Source organism: Cebidichthys violaceus, unplaced genomic scaffold (assembly GCF_023349555.1).
Source record: "Cebidichthys violaceus isolate CVI_PGR_0920_01 unplaced genomic scaffold, fCebVio1.0.p SCAF_97, whole genome shotgun sequence".
Classification (NCBI taxonomy): Eukaryota; Metazoa; Chordata; class Actinopteri; order Perciformes; family Stichaeidae; genus Cebidichthys; species Cebidichthys violaceus.
In genome coordinates, this window is record NW_027176983.1 from 71,193 (window position 1) to 92,500 (window position 21,308).

A 21,308-nucleotide genomic window follows, 5' to 3' on the forward strand; every position below is an offset into this window, starting at 1 on the left:
CAGAAGTCAGTATTTGAACCTGCACGCGCAGACACGCTTGATTTATACAGCCAAAGTACGACCCACTGAAGAAAATAGATGCGCAGCCGTGGCACAATATAGTCCCTCCTCTCTTCGTCTATGTAGCGTCGCTTTTACGATTTTCAAAGTACAATATTAACATTATAAAGCGTTGTGTGGTGGAAAATAGAAAACATCAAATGTGTATATTTACCCTTTTAAAAAAAAGAAGTCCAAACTTTCATCAACGGCGGATCACACAGGCGTAAAAAAGATCAGGGGAGTTTGGTTTTGTACTAATGCGCCGAGCGACGCATCTGATTGGTCGCCGAGGTTTTTTTGCGTTGCCATAGTAATCATGGACCCTGTCTCTTGGCAGGTGGAGCTCAGTTGAATTCAGTTGAAATTATTTATAAAGATTAAAGAAGCATACATCGAAATGTTACACTTTATAAACAAATAAATAAATAAATAAATGTATATATATACATCAAATCTATATTCACATAAATTGGAAAAAAAATATATCAATAATTTTAAACAAATGTAATTTATTCAATAATAACTCATAATCAGACATACAATTAAACATAAATTAAATATATATCGTGTTGAGTTGACATTTTGAACATAAATACATACATTGTATTCATTGTAAATGTATTTATTATATATGGTAAATTTTACATACATGTAAATTAATTTAAGTTATCCCCAATATAACTGAATTTTTTTAATGAATTTTAAGAATATATCAAAACTCCAACTTTGAAACAATAAACACACACTATCCTAATTATTTGTATGTATTTATTTGAATTAATATTCATGTTTATGTTAAGTCTACACGTCTGCAATGCTTGTTTGTTAATATATATTTTTTTAATAAAGATTTTAAAAATGTTTGTTTGATGTTAATGATTATTTGAGATTCTATTAATTTAATTTCACTTAAAAATGTTCTTGTTTGATTCCACTAATAATTGTGTTGTCCCAACATTATACAAATATGTATAAATAAAGGTTTATTTGAAAGAAAAAAAAAAAAAAGGGCAAAAGAACCCAAAATCAGAAGAAGCCAAATCAGTAAAAATAATAATAAGGCAATTAAAATGTAAAACAAATGAGTCAAAAACAGCTCAGGACATTTGGAGAAACGTATTTTTACAACCTCAGTAAAAACAATAAACGGTGAACTGAATCGATTATCAACACTTTAATACGATCAGGAGTCCGTTTATTGAATCAACAGGTGTTTCTAATAATCACACTGATGTCCAATGAGGACAACATATATCAGAAACACGTCGTTCACACCTTGCATTAGTCTAGTAGATGTAAGATGTTTTATTACAGGACTGTCACAAGATACCTGGTCTATTTATATTACTTCTTGGTGGAAAATAGTTCCAATAAAAGGAATCTTGATCCGAGCAAACCGGAACCGTCAAAGCCTTGTGTCTGAAACTCCTCGAAACATCTGAAGCTGTTGTTGAGGTCGTGATCAAACAACAGCGATGTGTTCAGTGTGTAGTGCACAGCTGTAGGAACCCTGTGCTCTATGGTTTTTGGAAATGGAAGAACAGGCTGTTGTTTCACGGCGGAAGAAGTGAGAGGCTGACGGTCCTGACGGGACTTCTTTTTACTACACAGGAAACACGGGAGGCAGATATTCTCTGGGTGAAACCCAACAACCTGCCCTAGTTCTGTGGAAGTGACTTCACGAGAACACAGACACACATTCCTCTGTAAGTCCACACACACACACACACACACACACACACACACACACACACACACACTATTAAACACAAAGCGTATAGACCACATAATTCCCCCACCTTGCTGCCACACTAAGAGCTCGCTTTTATTTTGAAACCGAACATTTGATGACGATTAGAAACAGCTTGAAGTCGACGTACAAAACAAAACAGGTTATTGAGAAATGAAAGCACAAACAACAGAGTAGAACACGTGTTCTTACGGATAAAATAGAGGCTTCACTTCCAAACACCAAATGACATCATTACCTTTTAAAAAGAGAAATCACCGTGTAGCCCCGCCCCCTAAAGCGTCCCCTCTTTATGGTCTGTTTGACTCTAAATGGACCATAATGTACTAAATGAACATCATGCTGTATTGAAGAAGACTGTAAACTAGAGATTGAGACCATAAACTCATGTTTACAATGTTTACTGAGGGAATAAATCAAGAGAGAAGTAGAGTCACTTTAGACTAGACTTCTATACAACCAGAGGAGTCGCCCCCTGGTGGACACTAGAGAGAATGCAGCTTTAACACGTAAAGCTTTGGCTTCACTAAAGAACTGAAGGTTGTTGCCTGAATAAAACATTTCTAGTCTCCCCCCCCACTACTCCTGCTGGTCGAAAACATCACATGACTAACCAAAGACAGGTGTCCTCTGAGAATCTATTCTGCATCATCAAAGTAGAATAAAACATAAGTCATAAAACAGGACCTATATGTTTTGGGTGTATTCTCAATATTCTCCACTTCTTGTCTTCTGGAAAAGATAAGAAACTGGAAACATAATTGGAAAACATTTTATAAATTACATTTATAAATATATACATATATATAATATTTATAAAATATATAAATATATTAAATATATATATATATATATTTATAATATTTAGCATTTATTATATAATAGATGTATAAATATATACAGTTATAAAATATAATATAATATATAAATATAATATAAACATATATACATCTATATTATAATATGTAGCATTTATTATATAATATATTATAAATATATAATATATAATAAATATATAATATATAAAATAAGTTGTGTAAACTGGTTGTTTTCCTGCAGTGATCACAAGCATTTGTTTAAAAAGTTAAAAGTAGAGTCATATATATATATATATATATATATATATATATATATATATATATATATATATATATATATGTGTGTGTGTAAAGCATCATCTCACACACAGGTTTTGTTTAGCGATAGTTGAAGTGTGTTTTTCTGCTCGTCTGGAAAACGTGATGAGAAACACTTCGATAATTGCAGGAAACAAACACACAGAGTGAGACTCAAGATGCAGTTTCTCTCTCTGCTGCATCACTGGTGGTAACGGCAGAAAAACGAGGAGGTGAGGTGAAACCACGAGGAGGTGAGGTGAAACCACGAGGAGGTGAGGTGAAACCACTGATCGGCACTGAGTCAGCACTGAGAGGAAACCAGTGGACCACGGGGGATTCTCCCCCAATGAGCATCATACTTTCTCAAAAGCTGAAATGTACGTGTACACACACACACACACACACACACACACACACACACACACACACACACACACACACACACACACACACACACACACACACACACACACCTGTTATTGTCAGCTGGTGAGGAGGGTTCGGGGAGGTTTTACTTTACCGCAGCACAATAATGTGATGACGACCGATGAGACTGGAGGATTTTTATTACTAAACATAAACCTAACAGCTCTGACATCATCGTTGTAGCCAAAAAAGACACACAGTGAAATGAACGAGGGCTTCTCAAGAAGAAGTGAATACAATGTCAAGAAATATAAATAGTTATGTAGTTTCCCAGATGCCAAGATCTTGCAATGAACAGGAAGTGACCATATCTGGACTGAGGAGGAGTGACATAGAGACGCCATATACGTCTCTGGTGTCTACCTGTCAGTCACTGTAAGCCCCGCCCCCTAAATCATCCCCTGCTTTATGGTCTGTTTGACTCTAAATGGAGCATAATGTACTAAATGAACATCATGCTGTAGTGAAGAAGACTGTAAACTAGAGATTGAGACCATAAACTCATGTTTACAATGTTTACTGAGGGAAGAAATCAAGAGAGAAGTAGTCACTTTAGACTAGACTTCTATACAACCAGAGGAGTCGCCCCCTGCTGGACACTAGAGAGAATGCAGCTTTAAGACACTTGACGTCTTTGTTTTTACCGGCTCACTTAATGTAGTGAAGGTGAAGTCTGGATATCCCCCTCCTCTCTTCGCCAGAACATTCTTCTGAGGAATGAAGCAGACTGGACTCTAATACTCAGTGGGATTATATTTGGGAAGTCCTGTTTAGATGCCCAGATCTTTAAAAAAAACAAGAATAGTCTAAACTACGTCCACTTCTTATGTCCAGTCAGTTTACTGGCTCACATCAACTCTATTTTTCTTTTATCTCCTTTCTGTTCACTCTCCACTGGACCTCCACTGACGCACCGGCATTGTGTTCACAGGTGGATTTCTGTTGACGGAACAAAATATTCCATCGTCTTGTGTTGTGAAGGTGTTGATCATTTTAGCTGTTTGTGCCGCGCCATCTGCTCCCTCGCTGCGAAAACATCCAGTATGTATGAAGACCCCTGAATAAAGTAATCAAGTATCCCTGAATAAAGTATTCCTGAATAAGTAATCAAGTATCCCTGAATAAAGTATCCCTGAATAAGTAATCAAGTATCCCTGAATAAAGTATCCCTGAATAAAGTATTCCTGAATAAAGTGTCCCTGAATAAAGTAATCAAGTATCCCTGAATAAAGTATTCCTGAATAAAGTATCCCTGAATAAAGTAATCAAGTATCCCTGAATAAAGTATTCCTGAATAAAGTAATCAAGTATCCCCGAATAAAGTAATCAAGTATCCCTGAATAAAGTATCTCTGAATAAAGTAATCAAGTATCCCTGAATAAAGTATCCCTGAATAAAGTATCTCTGAATAAAGTAATCAAGTATCTCTGAATAAAGTAATAAAGTATCTCTGAATAAAGTAATCAAGTATCTCTGAATAAAGTAATCAAGTATCTCTGAATAAAGTAATCAAGTATCTCTGAATAAAGTATGTCTGAGAGGCGACGGCTCTTGTTTAGGGATGAACAGCAAGCAGGTTCGTTCCTGTGGTTGAATGCATGGTTTAGTGTGTGTGTGTGTGTGTGTGTGTGTGTGTAGTTGTGTGTGTGTGTGTGTAGGTGTGTGTGTGTAGGTGTGTGTGTGTGTTGATCCTGTTGAGCTCTGCCACTGTGCCATCTGAGAGGTGACTCAGTGTGTGTGCAGGGCTCGGATGGGTAAGCAGCCCCCGCCATTAACACATTAAACACATTAAACACACACACACACACACACACACACAGTGTCATTAAAGGTTCCACTACGTCTGCTGATGAAAACCCGTTAATCTTGTCAGAATGACTCGGTCGGACGGTTAAAAGCCCGGCGCTTCCTCTGACATCATGTGGTTGTTTTCGGTTATCTTTGGGAACATTATTTATTGTTCCACTGAAACCATCGTAAGACAGCGAGGAAGAGAGAAAGTCGACGGCTCGGGATGAAATTGGCAAAGAGAGCATGTGTGATGGAGTGAACGTCTGAGAGAAAGTGACACGAGAGAGAGAGAGAGAGAGAGAGAGAGAGAGAGAGAGAGAGAGAGAGAGAGAGAGAGAGAGAGAGAGAGAGACTCCAAACTATCAGCGTCTCCAATCACCTCACCGTCTGTGTGGACAGACCAGGAGAGTCACAGAATGTCATCTCTTGGCTTCCTGTGCGGGGACACCAGTCGTCTACAGAAAGTGAATTTGGATCCGTTTTCTTGGACATGAAGCCAAAGCTTCACGTGTTAAAGCTGCATTCTCTCTAGTGTCCACCAGGGGGCGACTCCTCTGGTTGTATAGAAGTCTAGTCTAAAATGACTCTACTTCTCTCTTGATTTATTCCCTCAGTAAACATTGTAAACATGAGTTTATGGTCTCAATCTCTAGTTTACAGTCTTCTTCAATACAGCATGATGTTCATTTAGTACATTATGGAACATTTAGAGTCAAACAGACCATGAAGCAGGGGATGATTTAGGGGCGGGGCTACACGCTGATTGACAGGTCTCTCTACCAGAGACGTATACGGCGTCTCTACGTCTCTCCTCCTCAGTCCAGATATGATCACTTCCTGCTCACTGGTGCAGCCCTCCTGTTCTTACCTTTCACAATAAAAGCCCTAGACATGTACACTGCTTAACTGCCTACCAGAGGGAACTCAAATCCACTCGGATCATACAGATAAGTGGATTCTATCAGTTAGCATAAAGCAGGAGGTTGCTTCCAGAGCGAAGCTGCTTCCCCATGTTTGGTTCTGGCAGTAGGTGCTTGATGACAGATTCTGGCAGCTGAAACACATCTGAGAGGTATTTTGGTTCTGCTCCATTTCATGATTTATAAACAAAGCAGCAGCGCTTCGGAGACCTTCCTGTCAGCCCGTGTACGGACCGAAGTATGGCAGTAACGCGGCCGGTTCTTCTGGTTCCTGTCAGAGTAGAAGCTGTCTGATGGTCACTTCATGAAGGCCCGTAGCAGCAGTCAACCCTGCAGGGAATAAGAGAGTTATTCTGAGTTTGGCTTCATTTTTTGAGATGGTAGAAAAACGGATTGTTATCGTCTTCACCTGATTTTTTTGTTTAAACTGAGATTGTAATCACTCGTGTTGTAAGACCGTCTTCCTGCTAACATGGGCACCAGATGAGAATATGTTTATATGGGTCAATTTTAAGAGCCGATAAACAAATGACCTACTTCGTGGTTTAGGTTGGATGGATTGTTGGCATCGGGGCGAAGCAGCGAACCCTGAACGCACCATTTGAATCCAGACTTCTGTGACTCATCGCTGCATCGCTTCCAGAGCTGCCGATTGTTCCTTTTGCTGCTTTGTGTCCTCGCGTAAACAGCTCAGCTAATCCAGGATTACCACAACCTCTGTCTTCCCTCCAATCCAGAACACAGCGAGGCCCAATTCACCGTGAGCCGCCAAGTAAAACAAAGACGGCTACATGAGTGGCTCGGCGTTGGGATGCAAACGGAGAGGATTACCGAGGCGAGGTGGGAACCGATTGCAAATATGTCGGTAAAAAATAAAAACCGCGGTTGTTTATGTTCAGCGTAGATCACCGGGTCACCGCTCTCATCTAGGAGATGAACTAAAAGAGGAGAGGAAGTAACTTATCGTGATTTTCATCGTTGTGGCGGTGAAGTGCTGAATGTCACACAGCGACGGACGCCACCTGTGCTTTGTGTCAAAGACGTCTTATGGAAACCCGTTAACGGCATAAAAAAAAAAGTCACTTCAAAAATGTTTTTCAAATTTTTTTTTAAAAAAAATAGGCTTTTTCTTTCTTTTTTTTAACTTTTTTTTCGCCAAAAAACAAAAGAAAAGTTTTTTCTTTTTTTTTCTTTTTTTCGCCAAAAACAAAAGAAAAGTTTTTTTTTGTTGTTTTTTACTTTTTTTCCGCCAGCTTAAAAAAAATAAATAAAAATGCACCAACACTTTTGGTGCATCCATCTGTAGCCGTAACACTGACCAGATGTTTCCAGTTGCTGTTCAATGAAGGTTGCCACCTCAGCCTCATTGGTTTTATTCTTTCTACTCCAGAACTGCTTCTGGCTTAAAATTAATTCTATTCAAGGCTGGGTTTGCTCAGTACAATCCATGTGAAACAGCAAGAAACTGAAGTGTGTCATCTGTGGTAAAGCCACATTTAAAGTAGTCTTCAATGTTCTCATGTAACCTGTGAAGAGCTGCTTCTATGACTGTTGTGTTAAAGTATTTCATCATTTTGTGAGCACTGGAAACATCTGATCAGTGTTATGGTTACAGATGGATGCACCAAAAGTGTTGTTTTATTTTTGCTGGCGGAAAAAAAGTAAAAAAATATTTTTTTTTTTGCGGGAAAAAAGTATTCCCCCAAAAAATAAATAAAAAAGCCTATATAAGTGACTTTTTTTGGTGAAAAAAAATAAAAATAAAAATCCAGTTTTTTTGGGGGGCTTTTTGGAAGAAAAAAGCAACCCCCCCCCCCCCTAAACATTTTTATTTTAAGTGACTTTTTTTCTTTTAGGGCGGAAACGGGCTTCCATACCTCTTCCTCTGAACAAGAACAGGAAAGCGACGTTCACAGACGTTCAACTAAGTATGTTCAACACACTCTTGGAGCGCTTGTTTAAAACGGTCGTATCTGACAGCTGAGATAGAACCAAGAGAGGAAAATAAGAAATAGAAATTACTAAAATGTACAGAAACACGTTGGTTGGAGATTTAATGGCCGTTGATTGAACGGTCAGTGAAAATCCATTAAATCTCCGATGAAGCACTCAAAAGTAGCGCAAAATCAACCTGAATATTTTTAGGGGGACACTGTCTTTGGTCGACGTCGTCTCGGACGCGGTTCACCAAGAGACTCATGCAGTTATCTTCTTAATAACTTATTATTGATTTGAAGAAGATTTGAGAAGTTTGCCTTATTTTGTTAAATGAAAAAAAAAACACAACATAGCTCAAAGTAAAGAGATTTTATTCTGCAGTAAAACTTAAATTAAACTGGAACTTGTATAGAAACGTCTCTGCTTCTTCTCGCTTCTCATCTGAACTCATCTTAAAGTTAGAGAACCATCACAGACTGAGGACAAATTTTAATTCATGAAAACTTTCCACACATCCAGTCCGCCACAGCCGTGATATGAACGTCTGTTGAAGCTACAGGCAGCACCGAAATATATTCCACTCGTGTTTGCTGACTCCCTGCGGCTCCCAATCGACGCGTCTCCCCGTTCAATAGTAGCCGACGGATCCTCGTATAATGTAACGTAAGAAGTTAGATGTTTGGCTTTGAGCGTCAGCAGCGCAGCACTCCTCCACCTGCTGACACACACACACACACACACACACACACACACACACACACACACACACGTTATGAAACCGCTCACACACTGACGCAACGACCAATATTATGTTCCTGATATGCGCCGACTTATCGGAGTGTGTGTGTGTTTACTGGGATCACAACTTTCCAGTTCACAGCCGTCTTTCCAACAGGAAGCACCTGTTCACTTTCCCTCCGACTATCTCAGACAAACACGCCAAGAGCCCAAAGTGCCAGGAAAGTGTTCTCCACACACACACACACACACACACACACACACACACACACACACACACACACACACACACACACACACACCTTGGGTGTGAGTTTGAGGTTAGCTCTGGCAGATGTACAAGCTAAATATTGTCTATCAGGTATTTAACAAATTAAGAAATATTAAAATTCACCCGTCGGACACGGAATCAGCCGTCAGACTTTACTGAGGTCGACTGAACTCACAGACGTCAAAATGAATAATGAAGACATCTTATAATAATTGTCTTTTTTATTTTCTAACAACCGACGATGATGTAAACTCATAAACTTCATGGCGACAGAAGAGAAGCGCCAATCATTTATGAAGTACTGATCTAATGCCAGTTCATTTAGAGCACACCACATGTTTAAAAAGTGAATACTCATATTTAATAGATGATGTTAAATATGTCACACCCCTCTAATACCATAAAAAAGGTTTTTAAAATGTCTAAATGTGGAATAAATCTCTCTGAATGTGGTGAGTCACTTTGTTAAAGAGCTGACTTTTTTTTTTCACAGACAAAAACAATAAAAATGTGTTAATTATTTTTGGCAATTTTGCCATTTAAAATCAAAAGTTGATTCAAAGTTGAACAACGTGTTGCGCTGACCAGACTGATCCGGTCCAAGGACAGCGAGTTCTTTACAGGTCCGGGGGGGGAACATGGTGTGACTGCGGTGATGGTGAACAGATGCGGGCCGTGAATAAACAGAACCTGCTGCAGATAAACGCCGCTTATTAGTACGAGAGCTGCCATCTTGGAGGAAGCCGCCGTGGACTTTGTCCACACTGTGTTCTTTTAAACACAACACAAGAAATCTCCAACTAAGAGGGACGTTTAAGTTGTTCAATGTTTGGTACAGTTTTAGGAGCCATCCTTTGATTTTTGGAGTCAATGGAATCTGTCCAATCAGGACGATTTGTAACCAACCTGAAAGACGCCGTATTTCACCATGACGTCACCCTTGGATTTTGGCCGGCGCCATCTTGTTTTTTTTTTTGCAACCAGTAAACAGGAAGTGACCATATCTGGACTGAGGAGGAGTGACGTAGAGACGCCGTATACGACTCTGGTAAGAGACCTGTCAACCAGCGTGTAGCCCCGCCCCTAAAGCATCCCCTGCTTTATGGTCTGTTTGACTCTAAATGTTCCATAATGTACTAAATGAACATCATGCTGTATTGAAGAAGACTGTAAACTAGAGATTGAGACCATAAACTCATGTTTACAATGTTTACTGAGGGAATAAATCAAGAGAGAAGTAGAGTCATTTTAGACTAGACTTCTATACAACCAGAGGAGTCGCCCCCTGGTGGACACTAGAGAGAATGCAGAGGATTCACAAGCTCAAAGTTTCCTGTTTTGTTTTCTTTGGCGTTAAGCGGTAATTGCAGGTGCATCAGCCTCATTTGCATAAAGTTGAGGTCTAGGCTACTTTATGCAAATCAGGGGCGTCCAGCGAGACTCGCCTCTTATAGTAAAAAACTCACATGTCTTAATATTAGAGTCGCCGTGTTCGTCATTCTTCTGACCCGGTGGTTCCAACACGGCCAAAGCAACATGTCAGCGTTAGAAAGAACACGGAACATACGGCTCTGACCACTTTTCATAACATCTTTATTTGAATTTGTGTCTCAGTTTTAAACATATTTACAGATACTTTAATTTGATCTTTTTTTTTTTTTTTTAGTTCAGTAAAAATACAAATACAGAACACTCAATTTTCAAAATCACCGTCGCTCCCAGCGACTCGATGGCCCAGGCTCTTCCACCTAGGCTAACCCCCCCCCCCACCACAAGATATAAGTGTTGATGATGTCAGCGTGATGTCAGCGTGATGTCAGCGTGATGTCAGCGGTACTGAGAGCCAACACGGCGCTGCATCCATGGATCGTTGAGAGGAAAGAGAAGATGACACCAGATGGACGTGAATGTTTGTACGCTGATCTACACGCTGGAGAGGAGCGACGACAACTTCCTGTTTCCCTCACTTCAAAGGATTAATTAAACATAAACTCGGGTCAGAAGTTTGGCCTCAAAACCAAGCTAACATTTTGACATTACGTGTCAAAATGTTACCTCAAATCACCACCGACAAATGTCTGACAACAGGATTTAAATTATGAGGCAGATATTATTTCATAGGTTTAGTTTTTTTTACGTCTTATCTTTATTCTATATCACTAATCCCATGAAAATAAAAAAACATCTCTTTACTTTCTATTTTATATCATTTCTAAAAAAAAAAAAAAAAAACACAAAAATATATATTAAAGGAAAGTAATCTCCAAAAGCAGCTGGGTGTTGTAGTTTTTAAGCGAACGTCACTCAAACAGGAGATGACAGTACAGTTTGTTGGGGACTACTTTCTGCGGTGGATTAATACACATTTGATGTCTGGTGAGTGTTTGTGGCAGCAGGACGAGGTGTGAGTCTGAATAAACTTCAGTGGCGGTGGAGCGCGTTGTGTTGTTAGTAGTCCACAGAGGACCGGTGGCTTTTGGTCTTTTCATGGGATCAAGTGACAATAAACAGAAGTGATCAGCATCTTTTAGTCGGGAGCTTTTAAATCACTTCTCATTCATTTAACTGAACGTATTTTATGTTATGTTTTGATTCTATCTCACTGCAGTCCTGAAGTGTTTTCTACGACCTTCTGAAGCACTTTGTTTTAAAGGTGCCGTATAAATAAATATGAATAAGAAAGAGGAGAAATCATCTCCAGCTTCATCCTTTTAAAATCTGGACTTTTCTTTCCGTCCGCATTTTGAGAGAAACTACGACTTCAATCGGTCGGTCGCTTCATTGATACGTTTATAGAGACTCTTTAGACAACAGCTCTCTGAGCGGTCGTCTCTTTAGTCTCTTCTCCATCACTGCTCTGCATCTCTCAGAGGACAGGAAGTGTTTGTGCAAAAACAAAAAAAACAACAACAACAACACAAAGCAACGGGCGCTGAAGAGCACAGAAGTGGCCGAGGCGTCACACACACACACACATGTGACAGTAAGGCTTGAACAGAATCAAACGGACGAAAAAACTAAAACAACAGACTCTCTCTGCTTTAGTTCAACTTCTACTACAAATCTTCTGGTCTGTGTTCTCGGGTCAGGCTGATGTTTAACCAAACGTGCTGAGGTTTACGTCCGAGTCGAGATCTCAGGACTTGCGTCGGGTTCTCCTGCAGCAACACATTTGAGAGGAATCCGTCTCAGGAGAACCGCTGGATGCGGCGTTCAGCGGGTGTTTCTAGAGCTGAGTTGCCGTGGTTGCCGGCTAACGGAATATTTAGCAACGGAGTCGCTTCACTATCCAGACTCAGCGACGGTCGTGCATTTGAAACTACAAAGAAATTAAAATAAATGCCGTTGATTTGTTCCATTTCAGAATGCCTGACTTCTCCCGGATCTCAATTTCTCCACAGATTTAAAGATTTGCATGATATATATATATATATATATATATATATATCTATCATATAGTATTTCATACTTTGTTTCAGACTATGGAACTCTTACACAGAGGAGAAATGAACAAAGACTCTGCTCCTAGAAGAGACTAAAGGCCTCAGAGTGTTTTTCTTGTTGTGGACGAGGAGCGGTTCAAACGATGAAGAGTTCATGCAACTTACAGTCAGAGGAGGTCCAACCGGTGGTGATGATGATGATGATGATGGTGATGGTGATGGTGATGAGGATGGTGATGATGATGGTGGAACAGAGCAAAAGAGGGATGTGAGCTCAGCGGGTGAGACGCCATTTATTCAGCTCAGTGCTACACTCCTGTTGGCCTCCTTCTTCACAGACCCCCCCCCCACACACACACACACAAAGTGCACAAATGGATGATCTACAGCAGACGGGTTATCTGAACTCAAACACATCAGCCTCACAACGCGTGACCTGAAACAGTGATGGAGGTGAAGAGGAGAGAAGAAGCAGGAAAGAAACTTTAGTTTTTGTGTTGTCATGGAGAGATTTCAGCTTCCAGCAGCAGCAGAATGTTCTGTGTTTGGTGAGGAGAAACGTGGAGAGATGAAGATGAGGAGGATGAGGAGGCCCAGCTGCTCCACTTACAATGGTCCACTGTTCTGAAAAAGGAGGATTAGAAGAGGAGGAGGAGGAGGAGGAGGAGGAGGAGGAGGCCACAACCCGCCCTCACAACTGAAGGTAAAAGTTCATCTGAAGATCAAACAGGAAGTGGAATGGGGAGGCGTTTGGGTTCAGGGAGAACTGGAGGGGCTGTGATTCAACCCTGTGTCCCCAGTAAGGATTAGTCCAGAACTACAGACACACCTCACCAACAACAGACCCTGTAAAGTCCTCAAGTCCGTCTGCCTGGAAACAAAACCCCCCCCAAAAAACGTCACTTCCATCGGTACAGCGTCAGACACGACTGTAACCCTTCACAGAAAACCCCCACAATGCACTCTGAGTGCCGCAGCTCGAAAGTCTGTACGAGTTTGGTCAAATCTCAAATCAACACCAAAAAAATAATAACCCCCCCCCCCCAACCAAAAACAAAAACAAAAAAGGTAAATCAAGCCTCCGGTCCTCCAGAGTGGAGCGGCTGAGCAGCACATCCGCCGTCCTCCAGAGAAGACGGAGAGATGGACAGAGTCAAGAGAGCGAAACACAGAAGAAGAAGAAGAAGACGACGACGGCGAAGACTCGAACGTCCTCCGTCTCCTCGGGGGGGGGGGGGGCGTCTGTGGTCCAGAGAGCAGCTGAGCGTCTGTAGAGCTGAATGTAAGTCTATCCAGTGTTGGTGGGGGTGTGTTTGTTTTTTTATGTATTTTTTTTTGGAGGGTAGGCGGGCGGTACAGGCGGCGCCCTCCTGGTGCCAGTGGAGGAGATAAGATGCCCCCCCCCCCCTCCCCCCCCCCCACACCTCCAAAACGGTCCGTTTACCGCTGAGCCGGCTCGCTGCCGGGCAGCGTGATGTTGCCCAGGTGGAGGACAGGAAGTGGGTGAGCCTCCGTGTTGAAGACCCAACTCTCAAACGGCATCAGGTCGTCGCTGGAGAACAGCAGGTACAGATACCTGGGGGGGGGGGGGAGAGAAGAAGAAGAAGAAGAAAGAAGTGAATGACGGGCAAAACCCCCCCAAACACAGACAGGAACAAACAGGTTCCAACGTGAACGCCATCAGCTCTTTAAGTCATTTTCTTCTACGTTGTTTGTTCACCTAAATTCTTTTGATCTGTATTCTGAAACCAGTTTGGTCATAATCAGAAGACCAGGATCAAACCCGGGCGTTTCCTCCTGGAGTGAGTCTAACAGCGTCAGTCGAAGAACAGCTGACGGAGAAACGGAGACCTACCATTAAAAACTCCAACTGAAGCTAAAATGTAGCATGTTTTTTGGGGGGTTTATTCAATGAACACACCGTCTACATGGTTGTGTCCTCCTGTGTGAACTAAACACTTAAATGAGTGTTTTCTCTTCCTCTATCCACCGATCATCACATCATTGGTTATAATAACCTCAATGGTTTACATGAAGATAAATAGCGTTTGGCTGCTGGTTTTTCGTCACGACGTTTGAGTGAAACAGCAACAACTGTGCACACATCTGCACTGCCAGCAGGAGAAAACGTGCACAGAGCTGCCAGCAGGGGGAGCCAAAGAGCCACGTCCATCCATCCATCCCTGATGATGATGATGATGATGATGATGATGCCTTTAAAACACTTGGAAGTAGCAACAGAAGCCACGGTGTTCTCTTTCATCATCACCCCGATGGCGTTCATCACAGAAGTGATTCATTGAATCAATCGTCAAAACATTTAATCAACTCATTAAGTGGTGGGTTGTGTTTTTTTAGGGGGGGGGGGCCCTCACTTGAGCGTCTCGGCCAGGAAGAAGCTCTGCTGCACGTCGTCGTAGGTCGGGTTGGAGGAGTAGACGTCCTTCACTCCGGAGAAACCTCCGCTCACCCGGCAGTACTTATCGATGGCCTGGGAGGAGGCAAGGAGAGAGGGAAGGAGGCGAGGAGAGAGGGAGAGGAAGGGAGAAGGGAAGACAAAGAGGAATAGTGGTGGGAAATAAAAGAGCAAAGAGAATATTTGTAATAAGCTTACAAAGCACGCTTTAATTAATGTCTTTGCTTGTGACAGATTAGAGTCCTGGAGAGAGAGGAAGCAGCAGCTGTGGAGCAACAAGAAGATTACCACAAAACGCCTCCTTTTACATTTCACCCTCTAGAAACGGTCTTTTGGGTCGGTCCGTTTCGTAAGCGAGGGACCGGACTCCTTATATTTAAAGTGTTCCTTTAAAAGAGCCGGGTCCTCTTCACATCTGCCGTCCTGCAGATTTACGGCGGAAAAAATGGAAAATGTTGAGATTTTCTTTGAACAAAAACGCACACATGGTGTCCGGTGTTTTCAGGACAAACTCAAGCCTCTGGTTTGAGTGTGATGTAAAGCCTCTCTTTGTCCATTCAGCTCAGCTTTACAGGGTTTCATCTCCAACAACAACAAACATGGAGGACGTGTTAATAACAGCAGAGCCTGCACTGAAACACCAGTGAACAATACTACGTCACAGCAGGTGCTTTCCCCGTCCACACACACACACACACACACACACACACACACACACACACACACGTATCATGAAGGCAGCGGCCGTCCAGCTGGTGACCGTGGGTTGGTACCTCTCTACCTGTGAGCTCTGTTGATCTGTGATGAGGACTTGTTAAAGTGAAATTGGTGGCTCCATAAAGATCCCGGCTGCGTCACAGTCCAGCTCGCATCGTATCGACTTTCACCGTTAACGCATGTAATTGAAGGCATTATCTCTGTCCTTGTCTTTCAGTGTTTCTCTCTCTCTCACACACACACACACACACACACACACACACACACACACACACACATATAAAGAGAGAGAGAGAGACACAGACACAGACACAGACACACACACACACACACACACATAAAGAGAGAGACACAGACACAGACACAGACACACACACACACACACACACACACACACACACACACACACACACACACACACATAAAGAGAGACACACACAAGTCCTCCGGTCACCATTTGTCTGTCAGCAGATTTCAGTCACATTAGAGTTTGGACTGTACTTCCTGGTATTCATCGTCATGTGCGTGTACACACGCACGCGCACGCATGCACACACACACACACACACACACACACACACACACACACACACACACACACACACACACACACACACACACACCATAAACATCTGTGCTAAATAAATTATATGATGATAAAGTCCACCTGTAGGAGGAGGACAATGTGTCTGCAGCTAGTAAGTGAGGACACATTTGTCTCACACACACACACACACACACACACACACACACACACACACACACACACACACACACACACACACATATACACACACACGGGTAAACGCCAGAGGTGATGGCAGCTGTGAAAAGAGGAAGCGTGACAAACAGAGGCAGGTTTGGTGTAGCAGATGGATGCAGCTGGAGTACAGAGGTAATGTGTGTGTGTGTGTGTGTGTGTGTGTGTGTGTGTGTGTGTGTGTGTGTGTGTGTGTGTGTGTGTGTGGAGCTTTGAGGCATCACACAGAGGAGATTGCAGGTGTTTGTGTATGAGGACGACAGTAAGACGTCGGGCTTGGTGTGGACATGGACTGAGCCTCAGGCCTCAAAGTAACGAGCATCCAAGACGCTCAAATAAATATTAAATACTAATTATGAGTGAGTTGAAACTGGAATAAGTAATATAATAAAAGCGCAGAAGATCAACGTGTGCTACTGTTAATCTCCTACAGTGTAATGCAGATGAAGGAGCTGCTTATAAAATGATATTTATTATTAAATCAATACCAAATGTTGCTAAAATAAACAAAAAATAATGCTTGACATATTCATCAGGAGCACATACGGCAGCATCCTGTCTGCACATCATTATTAAGTATATTTACTTCTTACACTAACTGCACAAAACAGTAAAGTGTACTTATGAATAGAGAGTACTTACTGTACACAAGTAGTACACAGTGTAGAAGTAGGACACAAGAATAGAGCTGCGTATCCACACACTTATTCTTCTCTATTTTTACCTCATTGTTGAGCTTTAGTTTATTTATTTTTGCACAATTTAAACAATAAAATAAAAATAAACAAACATAACAGAGATAATTAATATCACAGTGCAGGAAGAGGCAAAAAAGACAACTTTATAATATTAAAATTAATATTTGTAGCATCTACAAACAATAACAAGATTAATCTAATTTGAAAAGTTACCATAAAAACTAAACTTGTACCATAAAGACATAAAAGTACAGATGAGCTGATTTACATAAGATCAGACGTATATATGATGTATGTGTGCATCTATGCAATATTAATTAATGCAAGCGAGGCGACGGTGAGCCGTCAGCAGCAGCTCTCTTTAGTGTCACTCCTGCTCCTCCGTACAACCACACACACACACACACACACACACACACACATCTCACACACATTACACACACACACATCACATCACATCTCACACACACACACACACACACACACACACACACACACACACACACACATCTCACACACACACACACACACACATCTCACACACACACACACACACACACACACACACACACACACACACACACACACACACACACACACACACACACACACACAGGAGTGAAGAGGGCTTTCATTCCTCCTCTACCTTCATTCCTCTTCTACTTTCGTTACTTTCATTCCTCTTCTACTTTCGTTCCTCTTCTACTTTCGTTCCTCTTCTAATTTCGTTCCTCTTCTACTTTCGTTCCTCTTCTACTTTCATTCCTCTTCTACTTTCGTTCCTCTTCTAATTTCGTTCCTCTTCTAATTTCGTTCCTCTTCTACTTTCATTCCTCTTCTACTTTCATTCCTCTTCTACCTTCATTCCTCTTCTACTTTCATTCCTCCTCTACTTTCATTCCTCTTCTACCTTCATTCCTCTTCTACCTTCATTCCTCTTCTACCTTCATTCCTCTTCTACTTTCGTTACTTTCAATCCTCTTCTACTTTCATTCCTCTTCTACTTTCGTTACTTTCAATCCTCTTCTACTTTCATTCCTCTTCTACTTTCGTTCCTCTTCTACTTTCGTTCCTCTTCTAATTCCGTTCCTCTTCTACTTTTGTTCCTCTTCTACTTTCATTCCTCTTCTACTTTCATTCCTCCTCTACTTTCATTCCTCTTCTACCTTCATTCCTCTTCTACCTTCATTCCTCTTCTACTTTCATTCCTCCTCTACTTTCATTCCTCTTCTACCTTCATTCCTCTTCTACTTTCGTTCCTCCTCTACTTTCGTTCGTCCTCTACTTTCGTTCCTCTTCTACTGTCGTTCCTCTTCTACCTTCATTCCTCTTCTACTTTCGTTCCTCCTCTACTTTCGTTCGTCCTCTACTTTCGTTCCTCTTCTACTGTCGTTCCTCTTCTACCTTCATTCCTCTTCTACCTTCATTCCTCTTCTATTTTCGTTCCTCTTCTACCTTCATTCCTCTTCTACCTTCATTCCTCTTCTATTTTCGTTCCTCTTCTACCTTCATTCCTCTTCTACTTTCATTCCTCTTCTACTTTCATTCCTCTTCTACTTTCTCTTTTCTTCACGTTCAAATCAAACAATGGAAGAATAAATAACACGTTCACCTGCAGGTACCTGTGCTCCCAGAGAGGAGGAGGGAGGGGAGAGGAGAAGAGGGGAGGAGGAAAAGAGATGGAGGGGAGAGGAGAAGAGGAAAATAGAAGGGAGGAGGAAAATAGAAGAGGGGAGGAGGAAAAGATATGGAGGGGAGAGGAGAAAAGGGGAGGAGGAAACAAGATGAAGGGGAGAGGAGAAGAGGGGAGGAGATGGAGGTTAGAAGAGAAGACAAGATAAGAAAAGGATAGGAAGAGAAAGATGGAAGAGGAAGAAGAGAGCTGCTGCTACGGCTCACAGCAGACACACATAAATGACATTTTGTATTTTGAGGAATCTGACCTTCTGACTTCAACAAGTCGATATTAAAGTCAGTTCCAGCTGCAGCAGAAGGAGCTCAGCTCTCTGTGTTAATAATACAACAGATAAAAGAACACACACACACACACACACACACACACACACACACACACACACAAAATCAGGAGCTTTGACTAATCTCAAAGCACAACACCCAAATAAAGAAGTCTTTTGTGTTATTCCTTTTCTAACCAGAAGGCTCAGAGTTCACAGGGAATTAGTTCTTAATCTTTCTGCACAGAGAGAACAGCTGAAGGGTGAAACCATGAACCTGACATGAGGGCCACCTGCTGACTGTATTTACTGATGGAGGAGTCTTACCTGCGCTGCCTCCCAGCCCCACTGACGGTATTTGGGGTCGTGGGTGAACCTCCACATGTACCAGTAGGTCTCGATCACCTCCGGACGCAGGATGTAGTACTTCTCATTCTGACGCACGGCCACCGCCTCCAGGCCGCTGTCGAACTTAAAGGCCTCCGGGCCCAGCTTCAACACTGCAGGGGAGGAGGGAGGAGCAGGAGAGACGAGGGGAGGAGGAGGAGGAGAAGAGGTGGAGGGGAGAAGAGGAGAGGGAGGAGGAGAAGAGATGAAGGGAAGAGGAGAAGAGGAGGAGAAGAGATGGAGGGGAGAAGAGGAGAGGGGAGGAGGGAAGAGATGGAGGGGAGAAGAGGAGAGGAGGAGAAGAGATGAGGGAAGAGGAGAAGAGATGGAGGGGAGAAGAGAAGAGGGGAGGAGGAGGAAAAGAGATAGAGGGGAGAAGAGGAGAGGGGAGGAGGGAAGGAGAAGAGGTGCAGAAGAGACAAGGGGAGGAGGAGGAGGAGAGATGGAGGGGAGAAGAGGAGAGGGGAGGAGGGAAGGAGAAGAGGTGCAGGAGAGACGAGGGGAGGAGGAGGAGGAGAAGAGGTGGAGGGGAGAAGAGGAGAGGGAGGAGGAGAAGAGATGAAGGGAAGAGGAGAAGAGGAGGAGAAGAGATGGAGGGGAGAAGAGGAGAGGGGAGGAGGGAAGGAGAAGAGGTGCAGAAGAGACGAGGGGAGGAGGAGGAGCAGAGATGGAGGGGAGAAGAGGAGAGGGGAGGAGGAGAAGAGATGGAGGGGAGAAGAGGAGAGGAGGAGAAGAGATGAGGGAAGAGGAGAAGAGATGGAGGGGAGAAGAGAAGAGGGGAGGAGGAGGAAAAGAGATAGAGGGGAGAAGAGGAGAGGGGAGGAGGGAAGGAGAAGAGGTGCAGAAGAGACAAGGGGAGGAGGAGGAGCAGAGATGGAGGGGAGAAGAGAAGAGGGAGGAGGGAAGGAGAAGAGGTGCAGAAGAGACAAGGGGAGGAGGAGGAGCAGAGATGGAGGGGAGAAGAGAAGAGGGAGGAGGGAAGGAGGGAGGGGAGAAGAGAATAGGAAATGAGATGGAGGTGAGAAGAGGAGAGGGAGGAGGGAAGGAGATGGAGGGGAGAAGAGATGGAGGAGAAGACAAGATAAGAAAAGGATAGAAAGAGAAAAATGGAAAATGAAGAAGAGACCAAAGGAATAAAGTCAGGAAGATAAAACAGTAAAATAATGATTACGAGAAGAAAACGAGATAACATAAACATCATCTTTTTCTGATATGAGTGTGTGTGTGTGTGTGTGTGTGTGTGTGTGTGTGTGTGTGTGTGTGTGTGATGAAGCAATCAAAATCCTGCTTCTCCTTCATTTTAATGCATTTTCATCTCCTCACATCCTCTGTGTTTTCTGCCAATTAAGTGCGATGAGCATTACGACTGTGTGGAAAAAATTACTGCGGAGTTGAAGACAGGACTTTTGAAGGGATTAACACACACACACCCACCCACACACACACACACACACACACACACACACAAGTCTGGTTCGTATGGAAGTCCCGAGAGGCTAGCGATCATTTTTTAAATCTGGTGATCAATATTTTAAGTCTCATCTGAAGATGTCTGATCTGTTTGTTGTTGTAATACTCATTTTGGCCACCAGAGGCAGAAGTGCACCATTACCCCCAATTTCTCCACCACTTTACTGTGCTGTCATGGCAGCTCTATACGTGTGTGTGTGTGTGTGTGTGTGTGTGTGTGTGTGTGTGTGTGTGTGTGTGTGTGTGTGTGTGTGTGCGTGCGTCCCCTCCTCACCTGTCCTGTCGTAGGACTCGTGGCAGGTGTGCGCGATCTCGGCTCCCAGCTGCAGGTAGTGTCCGGCCTTGTCGTCGGGCGAGCCGTCGGCGCCCAACGCGAACATGCCGCCGGCGAAGCAGGCCAGGTGGCCCATCTTCCTCTCCAGGTGGCCGTTCTTCCACTCGCCGATGAACGTCAGGCCGCCGTTGGAT

At 42.7% G+C, this 21,308-nt stretch overlaps 1 protein-coding gene across 3 annotated transcripts in view; it reads right to left on the minus strand.

The window, feature by feature from the left end:
* Positions 1 to 8,366: 8,366 nt before the first annotated feature.
* Positions 8,367 to 21,308, minus strand: part of man1a2 (mannosidase, alpha, class 1A, member 2) — a 100,738-nt gene continuing 87,796 nt past the window's right edge. Inside the window, exons 11-15 of one of the 3 annotated variants that reach the window (XR_011102203.1) lie at positions 21,115 to 21,308; positions 19,311 to 19,483; positions 14,813 to 14,928; positions 12,603 to 14,013; positions 8,367 to 8,700 (exon numbers count right to left, since the gene is read on the minus strand). The exon at positions 21,115 to 21,308 is cut by the window's right edge and continues 26 nt beyond it. Coding sequence is in view for 1 of the 3 variants with exons in the window: in XM_068704620.1 (XP_068560721.1) it covers positions 13,878 to 14,013; positions 14,813 to 14,928; positions 19,311 to 19,483; positions 21,115 to 21,308 (619 nt within the window). In the remaining 2 variants the exon portion in view is untranslated. Of the gene's footprint in view, positions 8,704 to 10,570; positions 14,014 to 14,812; positions 14,929 to 19,310; positions 19,484 to 21,114 lie in introns of those variants that run through there. The other 2 variants (XR_011102202.1, XM_068704620.1) reach the window with 2 other exon arrangements.